General features: G+C 36.0%; 2 protein-coding genes across 3 annotated transcripts; both read right to left on the reverse strand.

Annotated features, from left to right (window-relative positions):
- Window positions 1-137: 137 nt before the first annotated feature.
- On the reverse strand, window positions 138-16,576 carry LOC127649004 (Golgi integral membrane protein 4-like). Of its 2 annotated transcripts, none has more exons than XM_052133889.1 (14): window positions 16,146-16,576; window positions 15,332-15,406; window positions 15,115-15,164; window positions 14,941-14,994; window positions 14,610-14,760; window positions 13,474-13,550; window positions 13,247-13,330; window positions 7,653-7,820; window positions 7,086-7,413; window positions 6,469-6,548; window positions 5,824-5,994; window positions 3,149-3,217; window positions 2,964-3,053; window positions 138-2,736 (listed from the first exon to the last, which is right to left on the reverse strand). In XM_052133889.1, exons 1-14 carry the CDS (start codon window positions 16,330-16,332, stop codon window positions 2,725-2,727), a joined length of 1,596 nt encoding a protein of 531 aa, XP_051989849.1. In that variant the 5' UTR covers window positions 16,333-16,576; the 3' UTR covers window positions 138-2,724. The 2 variants fall into 2 exon arrangements, with proteins under 2 accessions (XP_051989849.1, XP_051989848.1); XM_052133888.1 differs by having other exon boundaries at window positions 13,468-13,550.
- A 2,013-nt stretch (window positions 16,577-18,589) lies between these two features.
- LOC127649008 (pentraxin-related protein PTX3-like) lies at window positions 18,590-26,029 on the reverse strand. The gene is made up of 3 exons (XM_052133892.1): window positions 25,721-26,029; window positions 21,670-22,230; window positions 18,590-19,821 (listed from the first exon to the last, which is right to left on the reverse strand). The coding sequence occupies exons 1-3, from the start codon at window positions 25,851-25,853 to the stop codon at window positions 19,205-19,207; spliced, it is 1,311 nt and encodes a 436-aa protein (XP_051989852.1). The 5' UTR covers window positions 25,854-26,029; the 3' UTR covers window positions 18,590-19,204.
- Window positions 26,030-26,780: the final 751 nt, after the last annotated feature.

Raw genomic sequence — 26,780 nt, forward strand, 5'->3', positions numbered from 1 at the left:
CCACCATAGGTAAAAATGGGCAGTTGAGCCAGGCAACTCACTTGCAGTTATCAATAGAGCCCTGTAAACCTTTATTAATGTGTTTTGAACTTCCTTGGTGCATTTCTGGTGATTTATTATGTGAATAAATCAAAATCTATATATATATATATATATATATATATATATATATATATATATATATATATACTATTTTTCAAGAATGTATTATAAAGTACAAATAATAATAACCATAGAAACAAAAAATAGCATAATAAACATTGGAATGTACATGTGTTTGATCAACTGAAAACTTGTTTAGGCCAGTGAATGATTTGAAGTGGTTCCCAACCCTGATCCTGGAGGCCCCCCAACACTGCACATTTTGTATATCTCCTTTTCTGACACACCCAATTCAGGTCTTGGAGTCTCAACTAACGAGCTGATGAGTTGAATCAGGTGTGTTTGATTAGGGAGATATCCAAAATGTGTAGTATTGGTGGGCCTCCAGGAACAGGGTTGCACTGAATCAGTCACATTGAGATTAAAAATGTTTTATGTAGGGTGGGTGGACACCTTCATTACACCCAACTGTCTTCATTCGTGGTCAAACTAATTGTGTATTGCTACAACAGTGTCCTATATTATTGTGAGAGGACAGGAGAGGGTTTGCACCTTTACGCTATAGTATCTAACACTTTTGTTATTTTGTGGACGAAAAGATCAAGGTGAACCTAAGTGTAAAGAGAGTAGCTGTGGTTAATAACTTAACCTGCTATCCCATACATTATTACGGAGGATGTGTCTTATTAGACATTTCTTTTTATCTACCGATTTATGTATGATAAAAGACCTCGTCATGTGGTTATTTGAGCTTTACTTTTGTGCTCAGATGGTTTTAGAGTTAGCAACCTAGCTGAATCTCCCATAGGAAGATAGTAGCAAGCTAGCTATCGAAGTTACCAGATAAATGTTTCCATCTCGACGTCGTCGAGGTAATATGATCATAACGCAGTCTTCAGCATGAAGAAATACCTGCTCTCGCCTTCGTCTTTAAAGTCACATAGCGGAGGGGTCAGTACTAAGGGCATCCGTGATGCTAAACTAACAGAATTTTGCTATATATTTTTTTGTTTTCATCTTCGGTAGTCGGAAGTTTTATGCATGAACAGTTAGAAAGGTGACGATGTGGGGGGTGACGACTTCCGTCCCCTGGCAAATCAGCTTGCGCGGTCTATCTGGCGTTCATTTGAGCGTATGTTATTGTTATAAGAATATTTTTATTGATTTTATATGAAAAACAATACACATACAAAATCCCTATGCCATACCATATGTGTATGACATTCTTTCTTCTGCTGAACGCAAACGAAGAGTTTTAGAAGAATATCTCAGCTCTGTTTTGATCCCAAAACTTTGAAGCTCTAAAACACAAAGTAATCAATAGGACTCCAGTTGTTAAATCATGTCTTCTGAAACGATATGACAAGTGTGTGTGAGAAACAGATAAATATTTAAGTCACTTTTTGCTATGAATCTCAATTTTCACTTCCACGTTCTTCTTCTTTTGTTTTTGGCGATTCACATTCTTTGTGCATATAGCCACCTACTGGGCAGGGAGGAGAATTTATAGCAAAGGACTTAAATATTGATCTGTTTTTCACCCACACCTATCATATAGCATCTGATGATATGGTTTAACCACTGGAGTCATATGGATTACTTTTATGCTGGTTTTATTTGCTTTTTGGACCTTCAAATTTCTGGCCACCATTCACTTGCATTGTATGGACCTACAGAGCTAAAATAGTCTTCTAAAAATCTTAGTTTGTGTTCAGCAGAAGAAAGTCATACACATCTGGGTGTTGCATGAGGATGAGTAAATGATGAGAGAATTATTATTTTAGGTTGAACTATTCCTTAAAGTAAATTTTTTAAGTCCTTGTGTTTCAAATTTAAAATAAATGACCATATCCTTCCAAAGTACATATAAATGATATCTCTGTAAGACTAATTTCTATTTTCTGTAATTCTTAATGTTTAATAATTCTTCCATTCCACTTCTAATTCCCAAATTATTATATAAAGGTTCCTATTTATAAGCATAAAGATTGCATAGGATTTTAATTCACAACAATAGATCTGATGGTAATAATTAGAGAGTTATATTTTGTTATACTTGATAGGGAAAGACAATGTGTGCACGAAGTTATCAAATATAAGTAATATACCTAAACGAAGGTTTAAAATAAAAGTTACATTTGAAAAGACTGGAAGCATTAACAGTCTATACTACATGTTATTTTTAAAAAAATGTGCTTAATTCAAACAAATTGCATAAAATAAATCATTGAAACATTTATATATACATGTAACTCCTACATTTCTTTCAATTGGTAGGATACCAGTTCATATTGCCCTAGTAAGATTGCACCGAAAAGATACAATACTTTGATTAAATATAAATGCTGACCAAATATTTGTCATTGCTTCTATATAAAAAAAAAGAATATATATATATATATATATATATATATATATATATATATATATATATATATATATTCTTAAAATTAGAAAATATTGTATGTTTTTCTGACAGTCAAAAAAGGAAGTGTAAGTGTAAGTCTTCGTCACATCTCAGGTCTTTGATTGGATTCCTTAAGATCTCCTTCATCCTCTTTATCACTTTTACTTGGATGCTCTCTTTCCAAGTGACGCCAGTTTCTGCCTCTGATTTTTCATTCAGGCTAGGTCCTGAAACAATTCATTATTCATGCAGTTGTTATGACATTTATCATTTTCTGTGCTCAAAATATACAATGTAACATGTTTATCCACAACATATAAAACATTCTTGTACATTTACAAATATGTTCTAAATACATATTTGACTAATACAGAAGAAAGTTTATATTCTTCTCTAACATTTCCACTACTTGTGTAAGGTTGATATGAAAAGACTTCTTGAGCATTGGACTGACCTCTGCTCCATTATTCTCACTGTAGGGATCTTCTTCATTCTCTTCCTTCTCTGTGCTCTTCTCTCTATCATGCACTGAGTCATCAAAAGTCTAATGGAGGTTGCAGTGGGAACAAGTCATTTGTCATGTATCATTTTATATCACCTCCTCGGGAAACTAGTCAATCAATGCCTGCGTTTCCTCACCCCATTTTCTAACTCATCCTCATATTGCTCGTCTGGCTGCTCCTCTTGCTGCTCTGGATTGCCTGCCACCTATAAAAAATACAGTGTATCATTATTCTGTTAAGCGTTAAAATCAGTTAGGTTTAATTCTACTTTCAGACAACTACTAACACTAACTTAGTAAAGAGGATTCAATTAACTAAATAATAATGAAACATAATAATATTTTGACAATAATTAGATATTTGATATTTTTAAAACTGGTGTTTAATTTCTAATGAAACTGATTGGAAAAAATAATTAATGTTTTTAAACAGGTTTCCTGAACATCCCAATCTTCCATTGGTCACCAAACATATAGTCCCACCCCAAACCCATTCCATTGGTTGACCCAATGTTGCTATGTAGGGTCAGGATACTCAACCAAACAGTGCAATGTTTTTATAGTACCATTTAGTACCACTGCCACAGTGCTTACACTTCAGGTAAATCAGCTCACGAATGGCTTACTTGTAGTTGTCTTTGCACCTTAAAAGGATATTCTGGGTTAAAAACAAGTCAAGGTCAATTAACAGCATTTTTATTTGCCCTTCATTTTCTCAAAAAAACCAAAAAGAAGCAAAAATCTGGGTTACAGTGAAGCACTTACAATGGAAGTGAATGGGGCCAATCCGTAAACGTTAAAATATGAACTATTTGAAAAATATAGCCACAAAACAACATAAACTATATGCATGTTAACATGATTTTAATGTGATAAAATCACTTACTAACCATTTCTGTGTAAAGTTATAGCCAATTTTACTACTTCGTTGCCATGACGATGTAATGTCAACAAACCCTAAAACCCCAAAATTACAATTTAAATAATTTTGCAGCTCAAATAATACATTAGTTCTTACAGCAGAATTAATGTAAGTGCTTTTATAAAATTTTAAGCAACACATTTCTGCCTTTAAGCCCATTGTAAGTGCCTCACTGTAACTTTGATTTGAGATTTTTTTAAAGAAAAGGAGGGACGATTTGAAATAATCTTAACATTATGCCACAAATGCAGTCCATTGAGCCTAACTTGTATTGAACACTTAATATTCATTTAAGATGGTATAGAAAGTATGTTAACAACAACAAAAAGTACACACTTCGGCTTTAAATGTAAAATATGTGAAAATGCCAAAGGTCATAATCACTACAAACGTTTTGCACTCAGAATAGAAGTATGAAAACACTCAAAAGGGTAGTTTTCAATCTGATCTCTGCCTGATCTCTGCTGCTGGATGACAATCAGTCAGGCTTCACAAATAGATATTCCACCAAGATTGCCCTGCTGTCTGTCACCGTTCGCTGAGACAGGCGAGAGCTGGATCCAGATCATCCATCCTTATTCTGCTGGACCTATCTGCAGCCTCTGACACATTCAACCATCAGATCCTCCTGTCCACCCTCTCTACTCTGTGCTTAGCTGGTTCAAGTCCTATCTCTCATGTAGGTCTTTTAAGGAAGCCTCAGGAGGTGATGGGTCCAAGTCACATCAGCTACTTACTGGGGTACCTCAGAGCTCAGTGCTTGGACCACTTATCTTCTCTATACACACATCATCACTGAGACCCATTATTAAAGCACATAGGTTCTCTTACCACTGCTACACAGATGACACACAGCTCTACTTGTCTTTCCAGCCCAACAACCTCACTGTGACTTCTCTGATCTCAGATGCTAGGCAGACGTCTCGACCTGGATGAAAGAACACCACCTGCAACTCACCTGGCAAAGACGGAGCTCCTGGTCTTTCCAGCCAACCCTGCTGTTGAGAACAACATCACTTTTCAGCTGGGTTCATCTACAATAATGCCTTCCAAAACAGTCAGAAACCCAGGTGTAACCATCGACAACTAACTAAATTTCACAGATCACATCTCAAAGACAGCACAATCATGTAGATTTACACTCTATACATCGGAAAAATAAGACCTTTCCTCTCTGAACATGCTACACAACTGCTTGTTCAGTCACTTGTCATAACTAGACTAAATTACTGTACTCATTGCAGGCCTCCCTGCATGCGCAATTAGGCATCTGCAAATTATCCAGAATGCAGCACCACTCCTTGTCTCACTTCACTGGCTTCCATTTGATGCACGTATCAAATTGAAGGCTCTGATGCTGGCATACAGAACAGTCACTGGGTCTGTTTCAGCATACCTAAAATATTTAGTGTAGAGCTACGTTCCCACCAGAAGCCAAAGGTCGGCTAATGAGAGGCGTCTTATTGAACCAACACAAAGTGGCACCAAATCACTTTCCCAGACTTTCAGCTTCACTGTACCTCATTGGTGGTATGACCTTCCAAACTCCATCCGTGACACACTCTCTGTCTTCAAATAACAGCTAAAATCACATCTTTTCCATGAGCACTTGACCATGCACTAATAAAAACTAAAACTAAACTATATATATATATATATATATATATATATATAATATATTTTTTTTAACATTCTAGTCTGTCTTGCATACTATTATTCTGATGAAATTGAAACTATGTGATGCAGCACTTTTCATGCTACTGTCTCCTTAAGATGAATTGCTTATGATGTATTATTCCTCTTTTGTAAGTCGCTTTGGATAAAAATGTCTGCCAAGTGAATAATTGTAAATGTAAGTAAAGTGGAGCTTGTTTTTGTCCTTTAGTAGACCTCATCCTGATGTTTCACCACAATCTGCTCATCCTCCTCAGGCCTGTCCTTGTTCATATTGGGTTTATCCTCTGTTTCTTCTTCTGCCACTTCATCCTCTTTTTTTAGATTGTTGGCCTCAATCTCAGAGTTCAGGTCCCTTACTCCCAGGCTTTTCTCAAATAAGCCATTCTAAGAGAGAGAAAATTTTTATTAATTGTTAAGTGTCTCATAAAAGTTTTAACTCAAATGGTGTGATATTTATATGTTAAAACTTTGAAGAAAGTGATTTTCTTTTCAAAGTCAACTAACTGACAGTACAACCACAGTTTACACTCTTTACACAACAATGGCTTGATTTTAAGTCATTCATTTAAAACTCTGCATCCAATTTGTCTATGTTCACACTGGGTGGAAAGTGGCCCAAATTCTATTTGTGTGGACAGTGACACGGATCTCGTTTCTGAGCAGCATCAACACAAACATCAATCTTTTCAAATCCAATTTGGGGAACTTTCATATGTAATCATGCAGTTCTTACTGCAAAGACTTTGATCTGTGGAGAAAAAGCTCAAATGTCCAGAAAATTCAATGTTACATAAGATGAAATGGACAACAAAGATACTGAGACACTAAATAACATGTAAACGGTCTTATCGGATGTACCTTATCATGCTTTTGAGTGTTCTCAATATTTTTCACACCTTCTCGTCCAGCCAAATCATGGTGTAATTGCACAGCATTCCCTGTATTTCATCAGAAATCATTATGTAAAGTTAACATATGTAACAAAATGTAAATTGTTTTTTTTTGCAGTCAACTGCAAGTTTGAGGACCAAAAATGGCCATATGACTTTTTGGCTATAGTATCGTTTACTAGTGCATTTTGCTAGCTTTGGTTTCAGAGCCCTTTGCCTAGTGGGATAGTTCATCAAAAAATGAACATTCTGTCATCATTTTCTTACCCTTATGTTTTTTCAAACTCGTATAACTTTCTTTCTTCCATGGAACACCAAAGGAGGTGTTGGGCAGAATAATTGTATGGGTGAAAAGATGCAATAAAAGTGAAAGGTGGTGACTGAGACTAACATTCCAGCAAGCATCTCATTTTGAGTTTAATGAATAAAGAGATTCATATGGGTTTGAAACAACATGATGGTGAGAAATTAATGAAAGAATTTTCGATTTTCAGTGAACTATCCCTTTAATAAAAGATTGTACATTCAGAAAAACCCTTTATCACCACAAAAAAAATTAAAAATAATAATAATAATTTTCCTTACGTTCAGCAATAACTTGATCCAAAGCCTCAAAGTGTTCTTTGGTTCTGTGGAGTGTCTCTGTCTGTGTCTTTTTCTCCAAGGTTTGGCTTAGAGTGTTACTCAGGTTAATGCTCTGCTCTTCTAGATTTGATAAGGAATGTTCCAGCGCTGCCTGTTTCCTCTCATCCTCTCCTCCTCCATCCTTTGATGTGCTTCTTTCCTCTTTCTGCCCTTTTCCCTCTGCAAAAACATCAATTTGAGGCGGCTGCTTCATTTCAACTTTGGTCTCATTGATATCCAACACACCGTGAGGGGGTAACACATTTTCCTTTCCCTGATATCCTTCCACCTGTAAAGCACAAACATCCATATGACCAAAGTGTAGTGTGGCTTGGTGATAAGACATTCATATTAGCCACAGTCACATGCTAACATTATTGTTGTATTACATCTCATCTGGAAGTTGAAAAACCAGCCAAAATGGCCTAAAAATATATATACTTAAAACTAATGTAGGAAATGAGAATAATGAGAATAAAGCATTGCTGGTCACAACATCTATTGTGAATAAGTGATTTTCTTGTGTACCACATTAGGCTTAAAATCCAGTTCCTGGATCCTCTTCCTGTGTTCTACTGCCTCCAGTTCATGGCTGTGCGTGGTTGCAGTGGGTAATGTATCGATCTTAGCTGCTTGGACTGCATTGGATGCTTTATAGTGATTCCCCTTTAATTGCCTCAGTTCTTCCACCTGAAGCTTTATTCAAACAATAAAAATTATTGAAAAGATAATTTCTGATCCTTAGATAAGGCATGAATGTCATACAGAATGAGACTTGATGCAATGAAACAAAGCTGAGAGAGACTCTAAGACATGTAGTGAAGTCATGATTTGAAATATATTTCTATGTCATATATTCTAACCTTGATAAATAATTGTTGTAAATAAGGAGAATCTTAAGGAATTAAAACATTCTGGTTCCAATTCCTCTTAATGATTCTGATACCTTAATATCATTCATAATTCTTTTAATACTTTTGAGGAAAAGAATAAGAAATTTACAGTAAAATGCAGTTACTATTTAAGTCTCGCAAGATGGACATGGTGAAATGAAAGACTTGCGATTCAGCAAGCGTATGATTCACTTAAACAAACTGGTTTATAAGAGTTATTCTTTCGGGAGGTAGAGTTGTATATTTAGTGGTTTAGAGGTATTGAGTTATGATGCTTTAAACAATGTATTTAAAATAAATTGGATTATTCAATATTTAAAGAACAAAGACAGCATTTGGAATTCATTTCCCAACTATCTGTTCAAGCAAATGGGTGACCTCATTTTTATTGAAGTGTAATTATTCAATTGACAAAATACCAGTTAAGCTTGCAAAATTCCATAAAGAAGCTCTCATGGCATGGACACTGGCCTGCATAATCTTTATCCAAGGAGATACTATATTTGGAACAACAAAGACATTCTATATAAAAATAAATCTCTATTTTTAGATCTATGGTTTGAGAATGATATTATTTTAGTCAGTCATTTATCAAACAGTGACGGAATTCTGTTAACATATAGAGAATTTTTGGATATATTTAAAATACCAGTTAGACCTAAGGAATTTGCGGTTGTAATTGACGCAATCCCCAAAAAGGTATTGATTCTCCCAAGAATCATTTCATTTTTTTCAAACAATATTGTAATGTTCTATACAAATGTAAAGGTAAAAAGGTGAGTAGAGCCTGCAGTATTATAAGCAAGTATGATATTTTTCCATAAGTGGCACCCCTTTCCTCTTTGTCTTATTCCTTTTATTGTACTCTGGCACCTGTTTACTACTGTTTTTTGGTTTTGTTACTTCCAACATCTGAAATGTACAACACCTGTGTGTGTGTGTGTGTGTGTGTGTGTGTGTGTGTGTGTGTGTGTGTGTGTGTGTGTGTGTGTATATATATATATATATATATATATATATATATATATATATATACAGGTGTTAGTTATTCAATTAGTTATTAATTTGCTGTAGATTTGCCGTAGTACGTACTTCAGCTATGCATGCTGTAATGATTCACTGTTGTCTGCGCTGTGTTTTACCCATGTCATCTGTTCCCCCCGGACTACACTTCCCATAATCCCCTGCTCTTATCACTTCCAGCTGTTCCCCATTTTTTTCACCTTTGTGTCATTTACCTAATTATCACTCATGTATACAATGCCCTGTTTTTCTGTTCTCCTTTGTCGGTTGTTAATGTTTTCTGTAGCAATGAGAGAGATCACAGGAGCAGGAACTAAACGCAGCTACTTTAATAACAATAGAACAGAATACAGGGCAGGATAAGTGCGGAAACAGGGCAAGACAAGAAACCAGGATGTAAAACAAAAGTAAACAAACTGAACTGGAACTGGCACATGAACAGGGGAGAAACATTAACAACCAACCAAAAAAGAAGAACAGATAAACAGGGCATTATATACATAAGGGATGATTAGGTAAATGACACACAGGTGAAAACAATGGGGAACAGCTAGAAGTGATACGAGCAGGGGATTATGGGAAGTGTAGTCCGGGGGAACACTGGTAAAACACAAGGCAGACGACAACGGTGAATTGTAGCACATGCGAGTAGTATGAATAAATTATGGATATACTGTACTTCCTCCAGGGATATGGGTATTGCCCCGTGAACCAAATATATAATGTAATAACAACAACTGTGAAAATAATGTACTCTGGTTTTGTAAAAAAAAATAAAAAATCACCATTTATGCACAATGAACAACTTTCTTAGTATACAGTATATGGCACTTACAGTTGGAACGAGCTGTCCAACTTGCAATTCACTGGCGTTCTTTCAAATCCACCTTTTTAAAGTGGTCATGACCATGTCCTTTTTTATTACTTTAATATGTTCCTTGAGGTTCACTTGTAAAATTAGCTAAATAAATAAATAAAAAGACATATTTGTAAAACATGGTAATTTTCTACCTTTATTCTGACCCGCTGTAAGAAATACTCAGTTTTGATGCTGCTTCTCCTTTAAAGGGGTCATGAAATGCTCTTTTTTTTATATATACATCGATTCATAATCTTCCCTGGGGTCCACTGATAATGTTAGTAAAGTTTTTTTTTTTCAACAACACAGTCATAATTTTGTAATATATGATAATTTTCCACTCTGTCTCTAACCATCTTTCTGAAAAGCTACATTTTTGCCTCAGCTCCTCCTTTAAACTTAAAATGTAAATGCCCTCTATTATGACTGGCTAACAGTGTGCAGCCCCTCATATTCAGCCATTTTTTAAACTCAATCTGAAGAGAATAAACAAGCAACAAAACATTAGAAATGTACATTTCAAGGTTTACACATAATGCACATCCAACACGCTGCATCCGAATATATTACACTATTCATCTCAAGCAAGACTGTTAACACTCACACCCTGTCTACGTCGGATGCTATAATCAATGATGCTGTCTACCATGGAAGCATCCATTGCGGCGTGTCACTCTAACAGCAAACAAACAGATGTCTCGTTCCATTTTCAATTCCCGTCAATGGGCGCGGCCTGTGTAGACAGCGTTTAAGCATCATAAACAATCATGACACTTGAAATATTAATGAATGGAACTGTTTAATTACGAGTCCAATAGTGTTTTTAACTGTCCCATATCCTTCAGTGACAATTCCTTGGCAATGACTCATTTATGACTGTTTCACAAGATGCAAACATCCAGTTTATTATCCTGCACTGATGATCAAAATCAAAATGGTCAAAGACCTCAATCTAGTGCATGTTTACATACATCAACAATTAAAAATACCGCTGATAGGCGAAAGGACAGTTTGCTGAGCAGTTTACACATCTTCTCTTCAGAGTTTAAACTTGACACTGCGTCTTTTAAAAGCATGCCAGAGAGATGACAACAGTCAAAGATGTCTGTGTGGTACATGTTTGTATACAAAAATAATTCAAAATAGTCCAGATGGGTCCCCTTTTGTGTTCATGAGAAGTTAGGCCACAGGCAGTAGCCCTTTTGTCCTTCTCTCTGTCTCTGTTAATGAGCCAAGTGAGCACCAGTGGGAGGGCCATGGGTACGATGGTTTTAAAATAGGCATTGACTTTTTGTTGTAGAGGCCGTCTTGAATGAATGAGTACCCCAAGTGACGTAGGGTTGTCACGGAAGTAGAGAATGGGGCATTTTGACAGCTTGGTTTCAATAAATGCTTTTGGGGATTAAGTTTTGAGTTCTGGAATTTACAGTATTTGTTTATAGTTGAATGACATCTTATATGTCAAAATATCAAGGAAAATTTGATTCCTCATGACATGACCCCTTTAAAACTTGACAGTAAACACTCACTGTTATGATTAGCTCTCTGATGTTGACTGACCTACTTTGTCCTTGCCATCTCACTGCTCACCGCTACTGGGCGGGGCTAAGGAAGTGATTAAAGGTTAAGTAGGTGTTGACAAAGGCAATCAGAAGCAAATGTCTACCACAGTGTGACATCACAATTTTGAGGAAATAGAGTGTGGCAGCGGGGATGTGTTCAAGTGCCTGTCCGGAGAGAGGGAAGCGCTAAGGGCACTTACACCTGAGCTAAATTATGTCTAACACCTGTCTCTAATTCCAGTGAGCACGGGTTAGTGGATAAAAGACCTACGCCACTAACACTTGAGAGAGAGTGTCTGGGAGTGAACGGATTTCTATATAAAAAACCTGTGTAAAATTATAATAAAGTTTTACCTTGAGAGGAGCTACTCGCCTTCGTGTCCTCCTTAACCACAGAACCCGTTACATAGAGAATGAGTGATTTTGGCAGCTTGTTTTCTACAAATGCCCTTTTTGCAGTGTGGAGGAAGTTTTGAGTTCTGAAACTTACAATATGTTTTTATAGCACAATAACCTCTTATATGTCAAAAGATTGAGGAATATTTGTTTCCCCAATGTGACATCTCCTCAGCTCCTGAGGGATTATTATGGAATCGTGAAGTGTCCAGTCGATCCGCACTTCAGAATCTCGCTGTAAATAGTATAATCCAGGTATTCCTCACATACTGTTTTATAAATACTGAGGATTCAGCTCCATTGGACTACTGTTTTTGGCATAATATATAGTAAGGAAGTATGGATATACAGACGTAGTTAGAGTATATTATTACAGAGTTACGTTGGTAGAAGAATGGTCATTCGTGAATCGTTAACGAAAGAGTAAACCAGGAAAATCAATCGGTTCCAGTTCTGAATAAGGATCGGTTCACGGTTCCCAACCATAGTTGCCAAGGAACCCCCTTATTTTTATTTGAAAATGTTCTATCTCTAAAGGAAGTCTGGAGACTGGAGCACTTTCTGAAATAATGGTAATTGCCTGCTACATATTATACTACACATTATATGATGCATAAATGTACACCATATTTCTTTTTGTATCACATGATGTTATTGCAGAAATGTTATGCCATTTGATGTAAATATATATATATATATATATAAAATAAAAGGTGTAAAAGCCATTTTAATGTTAGAATGCATCACACAGAGGCACTTAGGGAGTATATCTAAATATTCAATCAGCTCAAACTGTTCAGTCACTGATGTCAGTAGAATGTTAATGGCTGGCAAACATGCATCACTCACACAGGGTCAACTGTCAGGATGGGAACACATCTGTAGTCATCTGTTATCTGAGTCTTTAGACATACTCAGGAGGTATGCATAGCTAGACATGTCCTACGAAATAAAGCTCCATCTGTATCCACATTTTATCTGATTGTCTCCGTTGGACTAGATGGTATGGAATCTTAGGGAAGAACACAATTAGTAGTTGCAGACAGCTCTTTAATGTTGTTTAATTATGTGGAATTCATTCAAAATAGTCAACAGATGAACATCTACCTTGACTACGATCAGTAATGAGCAATATTTTCTCACATTAATAGTAAACATTGTATATTAGGCACTGAGAATTAGTATGTTGACAGCCAGAGTTAAACTGGGTAGCATTGCTCCAGTTACCTGGAGATATAAATAACGTACAAGAATTGTTCTGTTATTTGCTGAGTTAAAAGTGTTGCAACATGCAGTGAAGGAATGTGATATACACCAAGCATGAGACATGCACAAAAAATACATCCTGATCACAATAAGCCTAAAGCAGCAGTCAGGACTGTGAATTACCTGGGCTGCAACAAGTGCATTTTTATGGTCTTCTAATGTGAGTGTGAGATCATCTTTTGAAGCTTTTAGGTTCTTGTGCAGCTCCTGCAATTTTAAGAAAGAATTTCACTGTAATTTTTTGTATGTTAATGTTTAATAGTAAGAGTTCACAATTATGAGAGACAGCAATTATCTTTCCAAATCACATAATATATCCCAGAATCTTTTGTACATTCTCTAACCCGCACGTCAAGTAACTGTGTGTAGATGTCCTGATGAGCTTTCCGCAGCTGTCTGTTCTCCTCTTGAAGATTGTATACATTCTCTACAAGGGGAAAATTAAGAGATAAAGGATTCTAGCAAAGGTATACAGAGGGGTGCTTTTTAAATGGATAGAAAAGGATCCTAAAATTAATAGTTTCACAAAAATACAAATTCTATCATAATTTACTCATCCTCATGTTGCTCCAAAAATACAAGTGACTTTCTGTCTTCAATGAAAAAAAAGTATTCTTATGTCTTCAGAAGACTTGGAATATAGTGCATGAGTCATATTTTTTTTTATATTCAATGTCATTTTCATAGAAAAGAGTGGATTGGGAATATTACAACATTTCTCTTTTTGTTTTACATGTATGAAAAAGTCATACAGATTCTTTAATATTAAACATTTTTATTTTTGGGTAAACTATTCCTTTAAATGTGAGGACTTAAAGGGATAGTTCACCCAAAAATGCTAATTCTTGCATCCAATTCATGCATGCCAAATGTGGCACAAAAACACAACGAAGATTTTTTAGAAGAATATTCCAGCTCTGTACGTCCTCACAATGCAAGTGAAAAGGTACCAACATTTTGAAGCTCCAAAATGCACATAAAAGCAGCATAAAAGTAATCCATATGACTCCAGTGTTTAAATCCATATCTTCAGATGTGATGTGAAAGGTGTGGGTGAGGAACAGATCAATAATTAAGTCCTTTTTTTACAATCAATATCCACTTTCACATTGTTCTTCTTTTGTTTTTGGCAATTCACATTCTTCGTGCATATCCCCACCTACTAAACAGGGTGGCAAATTTATGGTCAAAACTGACTTAAATATTGGTCTGTTTTTCACCCACATATCATATCACTTCTGAAGACGAGTCTTATAGATTACTTTTATGCTGCTTTTATGTGCCTTTCAGAGCTTTAAAATGTTGGTATCCTTTCACTTGCATTGTGAGGACCTACAGAGCTGAGATATTCTTCTAAAAATCTTAATTTGTGTTCAGCAGAAGAAAGAAAGTCATACACATTTCAGATGACATGAAGCTCAGTAAATGATTAATTTTTGGGTGAACTATCCCTTAAAAGAGGAATATGAGTAATACACTGGATTACCTTTCAGTCTGGATATATCAGCCTCCTTCTCTCTCTGCATGTGGTCCATTTCCTGCTTGTGCTCATCCAGAACATGTTCGTGATCTTCCCCTTGATTTTGGTGCTTTTCTTGAAGTTCATAATATTCCATTCTCAAGTCTTCATGCTGGGCCTGATCGTATCGAAGTCGACAACCAAGAGAAGAATTATTGTTATGTTTCACATTACATTTATATGGTTGCATCAGATACAGTTTCAACAATTAACGCAGCGAAGAAAATTACAATTTGCATATACTGTATAATTGCATTTTAGAAATGTATTAAATGCTTTTTTAATAACTCCATCTCACCTTTAGGATCTGGTGCTCCGTCTGCAGAGAATTCAGTCGATAGTTCGACTCTTGCTGTTAGGTCAAACCAAACGTAGTTATTTTGCATCTTAAAACCATGTCAGCTATAACAGCTCTGTCATGTTTACACATAATTAGTAATCAAACTCTATCAGCTTTAGATTCTAGTCTTACCTTCTCTTTGTTGAGGGCCTTTTGTGATTCCCGTTTAAACAAAAGGAAATCTATGATGTATTGACATTCAATAAACAGCTTTTAAAAACAAACTTACAGCACACTGTAGTCAGTGAAACGCAATCATTATCATTATCTTTCATTATCAATTCACATTCAGATAAAGTGGGTTGTGTATATCAGGAAATAAATGATTGAATAATAAACAGGACATTACCCTCTTCAGCCTTCTTATGCTCAAGTCGCTCTTTATGGAGGGATTTTTCTAGTTTAGAATGATGCTCGTATACCACTGAAGACAGAAGAGAAAGTCAGAGAGTAAATATGAGCACAAGTAGCCCCCAAAATGGCACAGAGAGGTGAAAATTCTCAATGTAGTGTTATCTAAGTTTCTCAAAGACCCCATTCAGATGGGTGATTTCCATAAAACCTGTTAGGGAAAATTACCAGTCATATTTTTACCTTAAAATCTATACAAAAATGCAATTATAAATTGTATAAATTAAATATATAATTCTATATTTAGGACCATTAGGATTTTTTTTAACAACACTTGAGCACAGTTTACCACTCAGTTCTCATTACCGTAACATGTGCAGACATTTAACTTACATTTTTTCTATTAAAAATAGTCTGTGATATGCTTAATAAAATGTATTATTTCTTTATAGGACCAGGACATTTTCTTGACATTTTTTTTTGTTGTTGTTGAGAGAATTACCCATAGACACCAACTGAAATAAATTGAATGCAAATAACTAAAGGAACCAGGATTAAGTGTGTAAACAATTAAATTTGTATCTGCCAGTTTAATGTAATAATATTTTACAATATTATATTATATTATTAATGATATGTCTGTTTTCAGATTCCGAACGAAGTGTTATGATGATGTAGCCTATTATATAATGATGACGTGACATTCGAACTAAATTGGGCAAGTCAGTTTGAATGGAAATCTCCAGAGAACCGATAATCCATAATCAGGCTAATGCAAAGTGCCGTTTTATGTTTTCATTCATTTTCGTTACCTTGCAGCTGTGCAGAAAGTGACTCCTGATGCTGTTGGTACTTCAACGCTGTCGCTTCTGTCTTTTTCAACTCTTTGTGCATCTCATAAGAGATCATGAAGGCACATATCGTCCCGCAGACAAAGATGAGAAGTAAGAAAGACTGAAATATTGTTCTCTGTCGTCTCGAGCAAATGCCTTTCCCCATCCTTTCCTCATCGGGAGTTGTCGGTAAAGACTATGTTCCATCCGATTCTTCAGTGACATAAAATGTTTACGAAACGCACATTTATTTCCCTATGTCGTCGTGATGCTGTCCCTTTAATGGACGCAGCTATTTCTTTATCAAATACTTCTCATGTTAGCTCTAATTATAGATACTTAGTCCTAACGTGAAATGTTGCCTCTATAAGGCAAATGTCTATGAATTGGCTGTTTTCTAAACTCTCATACGTGTCATTCAGAAAGAACCATCATTATATTTGCCAGTTTGTTCTCCTCAACTCCTCCCTTTTGAGTACACTACCACCCTGAGGCCAATGCGCAGACGACAACATTTGAGAGCATAGCCTTGCCTTTGTAATCGAGATCTGTTCTTAATATGCTGGTACTACTTAATCCTTTATCCTTAAGAAGGAAAGTATCAAAACGACAATTTTGTATTTATCTATATCAAAATTCAGTTTGATACTACTGTTGTGAAGTTATGTTAGTGAAGTTACTTTGAAAACGATAGCAACTTCCTATTTTAAGTCTTAAATTAAGATGTTGAAATACACATGTTCAAAGTCTAGTATATCCTGATGGAAGCGCTCGCCTTGCTCCTCCGAGTATGCTCCCATTTTCTCCTTGAATTTATCAAGATGACATCAAGGATATGGACTTTGAGGGACATACTACAGCCCATCGTGCTGTAGTTCTTCACCGGAGTCTCAACCAGTTCCCCATAGTTTTCTGCCTTGTGATTGCCCAAGAATCCCCCAACCACTGTGACAAAGCTGTTCCTAGCTGCTTTCTCCTTACTAGTGAGCTTCCTGGGGAATGAATTGCACTCCAGGATCTTCTTTATCTGTGGTCCGACGAAGACACCGGCTTTGACCTTTGCCTCAGACAGCTTAGGGAAGAAGTCTTGAAGGTACTTGAAGGCTGCCGACTCCTTATCTAGAGCTCTGACAAGTTGTTTCTTAAGGCCCAATTTGATGTGCAGTGGTGGCATCAGCACCTGCCTGGGGTCCACCAGTGGCTCCCACTTGACGTTGTTCCTCCCCACAGAGAAATCGGTCTGCTGTGGCCAGTCCCGCCTGTGGTAGTGCGAATTGGTGTCCCTGCTGTCCAAAAGGCATCCCCCCAAAAAACATTTTAAAATTAAAAACTTTTGCAATTTAAAAAATTAACACAATTTTATATCATAAAATTCTGAGCAACAATGGTCCATCTTACCTCCCAGAGTTTTTCTGCAGTGCTCGCAGGTGAAATGCCCAGGGTTTGTCTTGATCCCGACAGGCATGCCGAAATATGCCTTGTAGGCCTCACACATCTTAGCAGATGCTTCCACGGAGTACATTTTCACTCTTGTCTTGATAAATTGGCCACAGACATTGCAAAATGTGTCTGCCGGATGCTTGCAGCCTCTTGATGCCATCTCAGAAAAATGCATGTATCCACTTAGGCAGCTGGAACTAAACTGAACTGGTGGGCTTAAGGCTCCTGTATTTACACTACTATTTATATTACTGAAAGTTCTAGAAGTTACCCCATGTTTACTCAGCACTGAATCTGTCTGGAATGATCTGGAAAATAGGTACATTTCTAAATATTAATATATTTAAAAATAAATTTTGCTATTTTCCAGATCATTCCAGATAGATTCGGTGTTGAGTAAACTTGGAGTAAAGGAAAGTTTGTTGGGAATAATTTTCTATACTTAGGAAAAATTAGGAAAAAACACTTATTACACAGGAACCAAACAATAAAAATAAAAGATTTGTTACATGGTGCTATAATTAAATTCTCTCCCTCTCTCTCTCTCTCTCTCTCTCTCTCTCTCTCTCTCTCATATATATATATATATATATATATATATATATATATATATATATATATATATAAAATCACCTTGGTTACAAACAGAGTTAGGATGAAAATATATAAATAAAATATATAATATAACAATAAGGTTCCATTTGTTAACATTAGTTAAAAGCATTCGTTAACGTGAGCTAACAACGAACAATTATTTTACAGCATTTATTAATTATATACTAAAACATTTAAAATATTAAAAGTTGTATATGTTAACAATAGTTAATGCACTATGAAATAACATGAACAAACAATGAACAATTGTATTTGAATTAACATTAACAAATATTAATATTAATAAATTAAATATATTAATAAATTAACAAATATTAATTAATAAATTAGGGCTATTATGATCTTATGACTGCACTGGAAAACACAGCTCATTGTAATAAACATTTAATGTACAGGGTGTAATTTAATAGATGTCACAATGGTTTAGGCATACGCCTTGTTTGGGATTATTTTGTATTATTTGAAGTCAGACTGAACCAACTGGCAATAGTCACATTAGAATAACACCAATGCAGCATTAAACCAGCCACGTTGTAAATTGCACATAAACTTCAAGAGAGGGCAAATCTGTTTCAAATTATTGGTGAACAATGTAAACAGTCATGACCAGCATGGTGCTGTAAATAAATCCAGACTTGCCCCACCTTAAGTCATTAAAATGTAAAATTGGGAACAACAGAAACAGATTTGCTATTTGTAGTCTATTAATTAGGTTCACTAAGGCACACCACAAGAATTTAATACAATTAATATCATTCTAATGCAAGTTTCTCATTTATGCATTAAAACAAAAACAAACAAAACAACACAAAATTAAACTGTTTTGATTAACTTTGTGTAAAGTGTTTAAGCTTTATTTGAAATGAACAAGAATTAAAAGCAGTGGTATAAAACATTTAGGTCAATACAAACTCATTGATACTTTACAATATCTCTTATTTATTTATCTCTTTGTTATCTTAATGTACAAAAATGGTGTAGCTTCAGTTAATGTACTGAGAACCTCCTTGTGGAATGATCTCTGAGACACCCCATCCAATCACATTCCCAAGATTATCACATGATCCGTCTTCTTTGGCATACTCTTTTATCCTTCCAGCTTCCAGCACATGGTCCCACATGTTGACTCCTGTCATCTTTCCTGTGAAGGCTACCGATGAGTCCATATTTTTGTAGATACCCGACCGGCTGCGCTCCTGCCCAAGAAGAATGAATCCATCACCAGGCAATATGTGCCCCTCGGCTACCCCAGCGACACTGGCAACTCTCTCTCCATTCACCCACAAAGTGGCCAGCCCCTGGTCTGAGCTCCAGGCTCCACAGAAGTGTGTCCACTGCCCATCTGTTACTAGGTTGTGAGCTTCCACTAGATGAGTCTCACCACCCACTGTTAGGAGCACAGAGCGCCTTGCCAAGAGAAGCTGGAGCTCCTGAGTGTTTTTCCTGGTGCCATAAGAGAAAAGCACTGTTCTATTCAGAGACTGAGTCACCTTGGCCCACATGCAGATTGTAAATGATCGTAGTGAGAATGACTTGGAGGGTGTCACCTCTGCAAAGATGTGCTTGGAACGCATTGGAAATAATAAAGCCATTTCACAGCCTTTGGAAGAGAGAGAGAGAGAGAGAGAGAGAGAGCGCAAATATTAAGGTTGCAAAGATTCATTAGGGCAATAAGCATGCAAATCAGCATGCAAATGGGTAGTTGATGCATAACATGTCCACTGACTTTTTTGTTTTGTTTTGTTTTTTGCTCAATGCCAAGAATTTTAACAAAGAGGTTCAAATGTACTGTATATATAAGGGAAAGTAGGTCCTATGACTGGTAACTACTGCTTTTAAAGGAATAGTTCACACAAAAAAGAAAATGCTCTCATCCACTCCCTCATACCATCCCAGATGTGTATGACTTTCTTTCTCCTGCAGATAACAAATTAAGATTTTTAGAAGAATATTTCAGCTCTGTAGGTCCATACAATGCAAGTGAATGGTGACTAGAACTTTGAATCTCCAAACAACACATAAAAGTCAGCATAATAATCCATTCGACTCCAGTGGTGAAATCCATATCTTCAGAAGTGATATGATAGGTTGGTAAGAAACAGATCAATATTTAAATCCTTTTTTGCTATATATTTTCCTCCCTGCCCAGTAGGTAGCAATATGCTTGAAGAATGTGAATCGCAAAAACACAAGAAAAATGTTGAAGTGAAAGTGAAAGATTTAATTGTGAAAAAGGTGTTATATATTGATCTGTTTCTCACCCACACACATCATATAGCTTCAGAAGATATGGATTTAACCAGTGGAGTCTTTTGGATTACTTTTATTCTGCCTTTATGTCATTTTTTTAAGATTCAAATTTCTGGTCACCATTCACTTGCATTGTATGGATCTCAGAGCTGAAAATATTGTATGATGTGTTTTTGTCCATACAATGTAAGTCAGTCTTATCCAAAACATTCAAGCTCCAAAAGGACATAAAGGCAGCATACAAGCAATCCACATGACTCCAAAAGTGTGAACGAGCTTAATCCGCCAAGGAGACTGCATATGTCAAGATTTATAGTGAATAAGAACTTACATTTTAATCTGTTTCTCATCCAAAGCAGTCACTTCAGAAGACATGGATTAAACCACTCAAGTCCTAAGGATTACTTTTTGGCTGCCTTTATGTCTTTTTCTTGAAAGTTTTGGATCCCATAGACTTACAATGTATAGACAAAAACACACCATAGGCCTACATACTTCAAAATATCTTTGTTTGTGTTCACAGAAGAACGAAAGTCATATAAGTTTGAGACAACATAAGGGTGAGTAAACGATGAGAGAATTATCATTTTTTGGTGAAGTATCCCATTTTAAATAACACTTTTGCCTTCACAATTTAATTTCAAAAGTTCCTGTGGTATGACAAATGATTAGAAAATATATATTTTTTGTGCATTAAACTGTATGACATGTGGACACAACATGTGGAGGCTCAGGCTATTCTCCACAATCCACGCACAATTTACCACACGCCCCATTTAGAGCAAGAACCACTAATAGTGACCACAAGGAGGTTACCCCATGTGACTCTACCCTCCCTAGCAACTGTGGAAATTTGGTTGCTTAGGAGACCTGGCTGGAGTCACTCAGCACATCCTGGATTTGAGCTTTGGACTCTATGGGTGGTAGTCAGCGTCAATACTACCCAGCTACCCAGGCCCCAACAAATTATTTTTTAAACATACAAATATTCAATAGGCTCTCAATTAATATATAGCCATGAAAGCTGAATGTAAACTAATTGGAAAACTATTAGCAAAATGCTGTTTAAAATCATTTTAGATGGAGTATAGCATGCCACACCACAGGACATATCAAATTCCTAAAATTATTTCAGACCAACTATCCATATAGAGTGGTTCTAAGCTAATTCTTTCTAAAATCTGAAGCAGATATTCACCTGATGGCATATAATGGTGTGCATTTGCTCTTTGGAAAAGGGCTAGCTGGGCATGCACCCTTTGCAGATCTGCAGCGGTGGCAATTAACATTCTCTCCAGCTTCCCGCTATCGGCACTGCTTGCCTCTTGTTCCTTTGGGTATGTGGGTAAAGATTTCATGGCCACTTGTGTCAGACCTACTCCTTGCAGGAAGTTGCTCTCAAGTTTGGTGAGACGTGTGGCCTGGCTCTTGCTGAACTGCAGAAGCTGCTGCAATGTTTCATTGTTTTGGGCTTGAAACTTATCTGCAGTCTCTCGAAACTGCTCCATGACTTTGTTTAGTTTGAGGTTCATCTGCTCCTTTATACCTTTGCAGGTTTTCTCTAAGGCTTGTGTACATGCTTTGTTATTAGAACTAAGCTTCTGGAGTTCCTTTCGTATGTCGTTCATCTCCACCTTAGCCATGTCTTCACTCTGTTGCAAGAGCATGTTTTGCCTCATCTGAGAGTCCTCCAGCATGATAAAAAGTTTGTCCCAGTGCAAGACATCTTGGGACTGGCAGGGACTTTGTGTGGCTCCAGCTGTGAGGAGAGAGGGTGAATGTTACTGCTCTGTGTTGGAATGTGAGGTGAGACGATCCTTCAGAAGGTAAAACCAATCACATGATACAGCTTGAAATCTGATCAAAATCTACTCACTGTAAAAATGATAATTGAGGCACCTTTTGGAGTTCTTCAGAATGCCACACTGGCGTAGCCCTCTGTTAAACCTATAGGCAACCTTTCAAGTTTTAAATGCTTAATGGAACTCATATGTTTTGCAAGACCTCTAAAGACTGTCAAAAGTTCCTCCTAAATCTAATAAAGGAAAGGTTTTGAGGCACTTGATATACAGTATACTGTATTAAAGTTCCATGAGCGCACTATAGAATATTTGAGGCACTTTCAAAAGGAACATTTAGAAACCTTTTCATTTTTAGAGTTTATCTTCAAATACAGACATAAACAACAATAACATTTAAGAGATTTGTTGTAGTCTTTTCTTCTTGCTCAGCATTGATGCAGCTTAACTACACGAGCAAGAGTGTGATATGGTCCTACATCTGTGATTCGGTAGGTAATTACAGCAGTGCTGATGTAGGGCCATATAGCACGATTGCGAGTGTGATATTGCTTATACAACTGTTCAATGAACAAGTACATTAGGAAAAAAATTTGGAAAAATTAGGACAAAAAGAGTACTGTCAAAAAAACGCATTTGAGCATGGAACTACTTTATTATGCGACCGATCAGAATCTTCCTTTGCAGATTCAAAACAAACGATGTCCAAGCCTCCATTAGTAATTCAAAATGTTCACTTCAGAAATAGAATCACGGCTTGTGCTGTTTCTAACAAGTCATTGGATAAACAAGGATAGACGGATGGATGGAAGTATGTGTGTGTTTGTGTGTGTGTGAGAGAGAGAGAGAGAGAGAGAGAGAGAGAGATGGAGAGTGTGCGATCACATGTTGCCACACCCAATCAGTGATGCTTACAGCTTTCTGAATGTCAGCTTTCTCGGTGGAATATAGACGTTCAAGCGGGGTATTCCTCTCTATTTTGGGTAACAGTGATGTCCTCCGCCATTTTAAACTGTATGTATCCAATGTGGAAACTCACAGAGCGCTGTTCTATGTAAACAATGACTAACGGATTCACTTTACATCACCAACTGGCTCATATTACACACAAAAATGATTTTTTGCCACCACCTGCTGGCTAACATATGTAATTTAAAAAATAAAGACAGTAACTCCAAACACATATGCACTACGCTTACACTTTAGTTTAGAACATCACGAACACAAGCAGAGTGATACACACAGTGAAGCGTCTGAGTGCTGATGCTATCACACCATCAGAGATCATGGAACGTCTCTCATCCAATCAGATTCGAGGACCGGAACTAACTGTGGTGTATATATATATATATATATATATATATATATATATATATATATATATATATATATATATACCTAAAAAATTACTTCACATTAATGTGAAAGAGGACCAAAAAAGAGGCATAGGATTTCAAGAGAGTGCAGTGCTGGGTAGTAACAGATTGCATGTAATCTGAATTATATAATCAGATTACATAAATAGAGTGTTTGTAATTAGACTAAATTACTTTTTAATATAATTGTAATCAGATTACAGTTACTTTGATGAATGACATTATTACAGATTTATCAGGCATTGGCAGTAAATTGTTCATAATTTATAGATCCCCCTAATTCTTTTTTTTATTTTTTAAACCTTTTACATTTTTCATTCTAAATCAGCCTACTGGTGATACATACAATATTCATTAGACCATACCTTTTAATGACAAATAATCATGCAAGTTACTAAACACTGCAAATGAAATACTATGACTACAACATATCCAGTGATATTAACTCATTACTGATTCTGAAAGTCTGAAAAATTCAAACTTGGAAGATAATAATTAAAAGAAATCTTCTAAATAAGAAAAATTCACACCATCTTTTTCTGCTATCTTGGCCAAAACATACATATCATTCATGACCCTTTAAGAGCCTTTTGTTATTTCACTCGGTAAAAGAAAAATAGCAAATAAGGCAGAAAATCATATAAATTATAATATTTTCATTCATTAAGTGTTATCCTTAATGCAACATTATGTCAAAATAGTATAGATTATCCTTCTCAAATACATGTGACATCAAATAAACAAAAGTTAGATCAGAGGTAATCCATAAACAGTGCTGGGTGGATTACTTGTGAATTGTAATTAGGTACTGATAACAAATTACATGACAAATATTAAATCAGTAACACAATCTCATAGATTACATTTTGGGGTAATCTAATCATATTACTTTAAAATTACTTGTGGATTACTTTTAACAATCATTTTAACATAAAAGTACAAAGAGGATTCTTTGAACTATTGTGTACCTTGCGGGCAGTATCCAGAGATGGCATCCACTAGATCCTTTAAATCAATTAGGTTCAATGTGTGAGCTGCACACCATTGGTGAGGCAGTAAGAAATAATACTTTTTTAAAAAACCCATATATCTAGTTTGTTTTGAGTGCATTAAACAATAGAAACATTACACAAAAAACATTAATGAACCTGAAATCAACAGCAATGACATTGCTAAGCCAAAGCTAACAGTTCAAATCTCTGAAACACTTACTTTTAACCCTTACTACTTATTAATAGTCTATTACCTATTACTTAGTTGAGGTGCATATCTTACTGTTGTAACGTAAAAGGAGCACATGCTCAAAATGTTCATCTGTGAGACTATTGCACTTCGGGGTTAGAATATGATGATATTGATATGAAAATGGTCAATAAATTATCAACAATTTACTGCTGTTGCCTTGTTAATATGTAATCATGTAATCTACGAAAAAGTAACTGTAGTCCAATTTTGAGTATTTTAAAATGTAATTTAACCCAATTACAAGTACTTGCTTTTTTATCCAATTACATAAAGCAGATTACATGTAATCAGTTACTACAGCACTGTCCATAAGTAATCAAAAAATTATCAGATTATATTAACTAAAAAATACAATACAAGATTGTATTGTACGTTACGGATTGCAATTTTTAGTCATGTAATTTGTAATCAGTACCAGATTTCAATTCAGAAGTAATCTACCCAGCGCTTTTCAAAACTTTTTTATTTGTGAATGCCATGGTAGGTCATGACATTGTGCTTTTATTGCATTGTGCATTATAAATATAGATATACAAGGGTGAATACAGGTAAAGTTAGACACTTTTTGCCCTTCATCTCAATGACAAAAAGTGTATCACTTTACTTCTATTCACCCTATTTAAATAGATTTACAGAATGGTTGATGTAGTTCATTTGAAAATAATTTACAATTACAATTTGGAATTGCACTCAAATAGATGAGAGACTGACAGTGCTGCTTTGAAACAGTGTATTGCTTTTCATTTGAGAAGCAGTATTTCTGTATAATATTCATAAATAAAAATGTAATTATGAGAGACCTCAAAAAGGCATCTTGAATTTTACTTACTTTGCGGGTGGTCACCATTAATGATTTCATTGTAGTAGAGATCAGAGTAATCCTCTCCATATGCATAACCAAACGCATTCCCATTCAAAATGCAAGACAAACAGAGGGCGAACGCAGCCCCAGGTGCATACATACTGATGTTAATATTGGTATGTATTTTTGCCTTACTCAGAATGCAACAAGATTATTGTTAGGTAAATCAGATGTTCCACTGCCACCGTTTCCCCCTGTGGCTTCTTCCTGTGTTGTTCCTGAGCAATTCTTTGGCTACCATCCAGCACTGGAAGCCCACTGAGCGTACATGAGGCTGAGCAGGCTCTTTTAAACTTAACACACAGAGGAGGGGTGTCACAGTGTGAGCAATACTTTGTTGGATGTGGGCAGAATATGTTATGTACTCAAATTTCACAACCCTTTACTGTTGGTTGGGCAAGATATTGTCATATGGATGTGGAAAATAAAAGTAAGAAAGGGGCTGGGAGTCCCCTTCACTGAGAAATCTGTCTCAGGTCAAGTCAAAGAGTAAGAGAAACTTGGGTTAATCCATAGGGAGCTTTCCTCTTGCTTTTAACCATCAAGTTGTTCCAAATCCCTATCATTTCCATGAATTATCTAGCAGAATAGCCAAGCAGCTCTGTCCTTGATCACCTTTCACTTTCATTATTTTGCAAAGAATGACAATGGAAATGAAATGTGACCAGAAACAGAGCAGTTTAGGCATTCTGCTGAATGTCTCTTTGTGTTCCATGACCAAAAAAAAAGTAAGTCATATGGGATTGGAATGACATAAGGGTTAGTTAATGAAGACAGAATTTTCATTTTTGGGTGGACTATCCCTATAGCTCTTTGAACATTAACAGGTCCCGTAAATATTAACATTGAGTGCATTAGAGCATCAACTCTTCTGACTTCAGCTGAACTGATTGGACAGTTTGCAGAGAGAGAAAAGAACCTTTGGGAATAATTGCTCAAACAAAATGTTGAGCTAATTGAGCATTTGGCATTTCCAAAGATCTCCAGACTGGCTCAACATGTTTAAGATTGTCATGGTTTCTGTTAT

The sequence above is a fragment of the Xyrauchen texanus genome, chromosome 9, assembly GCF_025860055.1.
Source record: "Xyrauchen texanus isolate HMW12.3.18 chromosome 9, RBS_HiC_50CHRs, whole genome shotgun sequence".
Taxonomy (NCBI): domain Eukaryota; kingdom Metazoa; phylum Chordata; class Actinopteri; order Cypriniformes; family Catostomidae; genus Xyrauchen; species Xyrauchen texanus.

Excerpts from the sequence above, each read along its gene's own strand:
- LOC127649004 (XM_052133888.1), bottom strand. The coding sequence starts at position 16,332 with ATGGGGAAAGGCATTTGCTCGAGACGACAGAGAACAATATTTCAGTCT. Across the intron at positions 14,761-14,940 it reads CGGAGCACCAGATCCTAAAG|GCCCAGCATGAAGACTTGAG; the intron begins GTGAGATGGAGT and ends CGATACGATCAG. Across the intron at positions 13,331-13,467 it reads CACAGTTACTTGACGTGCGG|GAGCTGCACAAGAACCTAAA; the intron begins GTTAGAGAATGT and ends TTAAAATTGCAG.
- LOC127649008 (XM_052133892.1), bottom strand. The coding sequence starts at position 25,853 with ATGTATGCACCTGGGGCTGCGTTCGCCCTCTGTTTGTCTTGCATTTTG. Across the intron at positions 22,231-25,720 it reads TAATGGTGACCACCCGCAAA|CTGGAGCCACACAAAGTCCC; the intron begins GTAAGTAAAATT and ends CTCTCCTCACAG. Across the intron at positions 19,822-21,669 it reads ACACCATTATATGCCATCAG|GCTGTGAAATGGCTTTATTA; the intron begins GTGAATATCTGC and ends TCTCTTCCAAAG.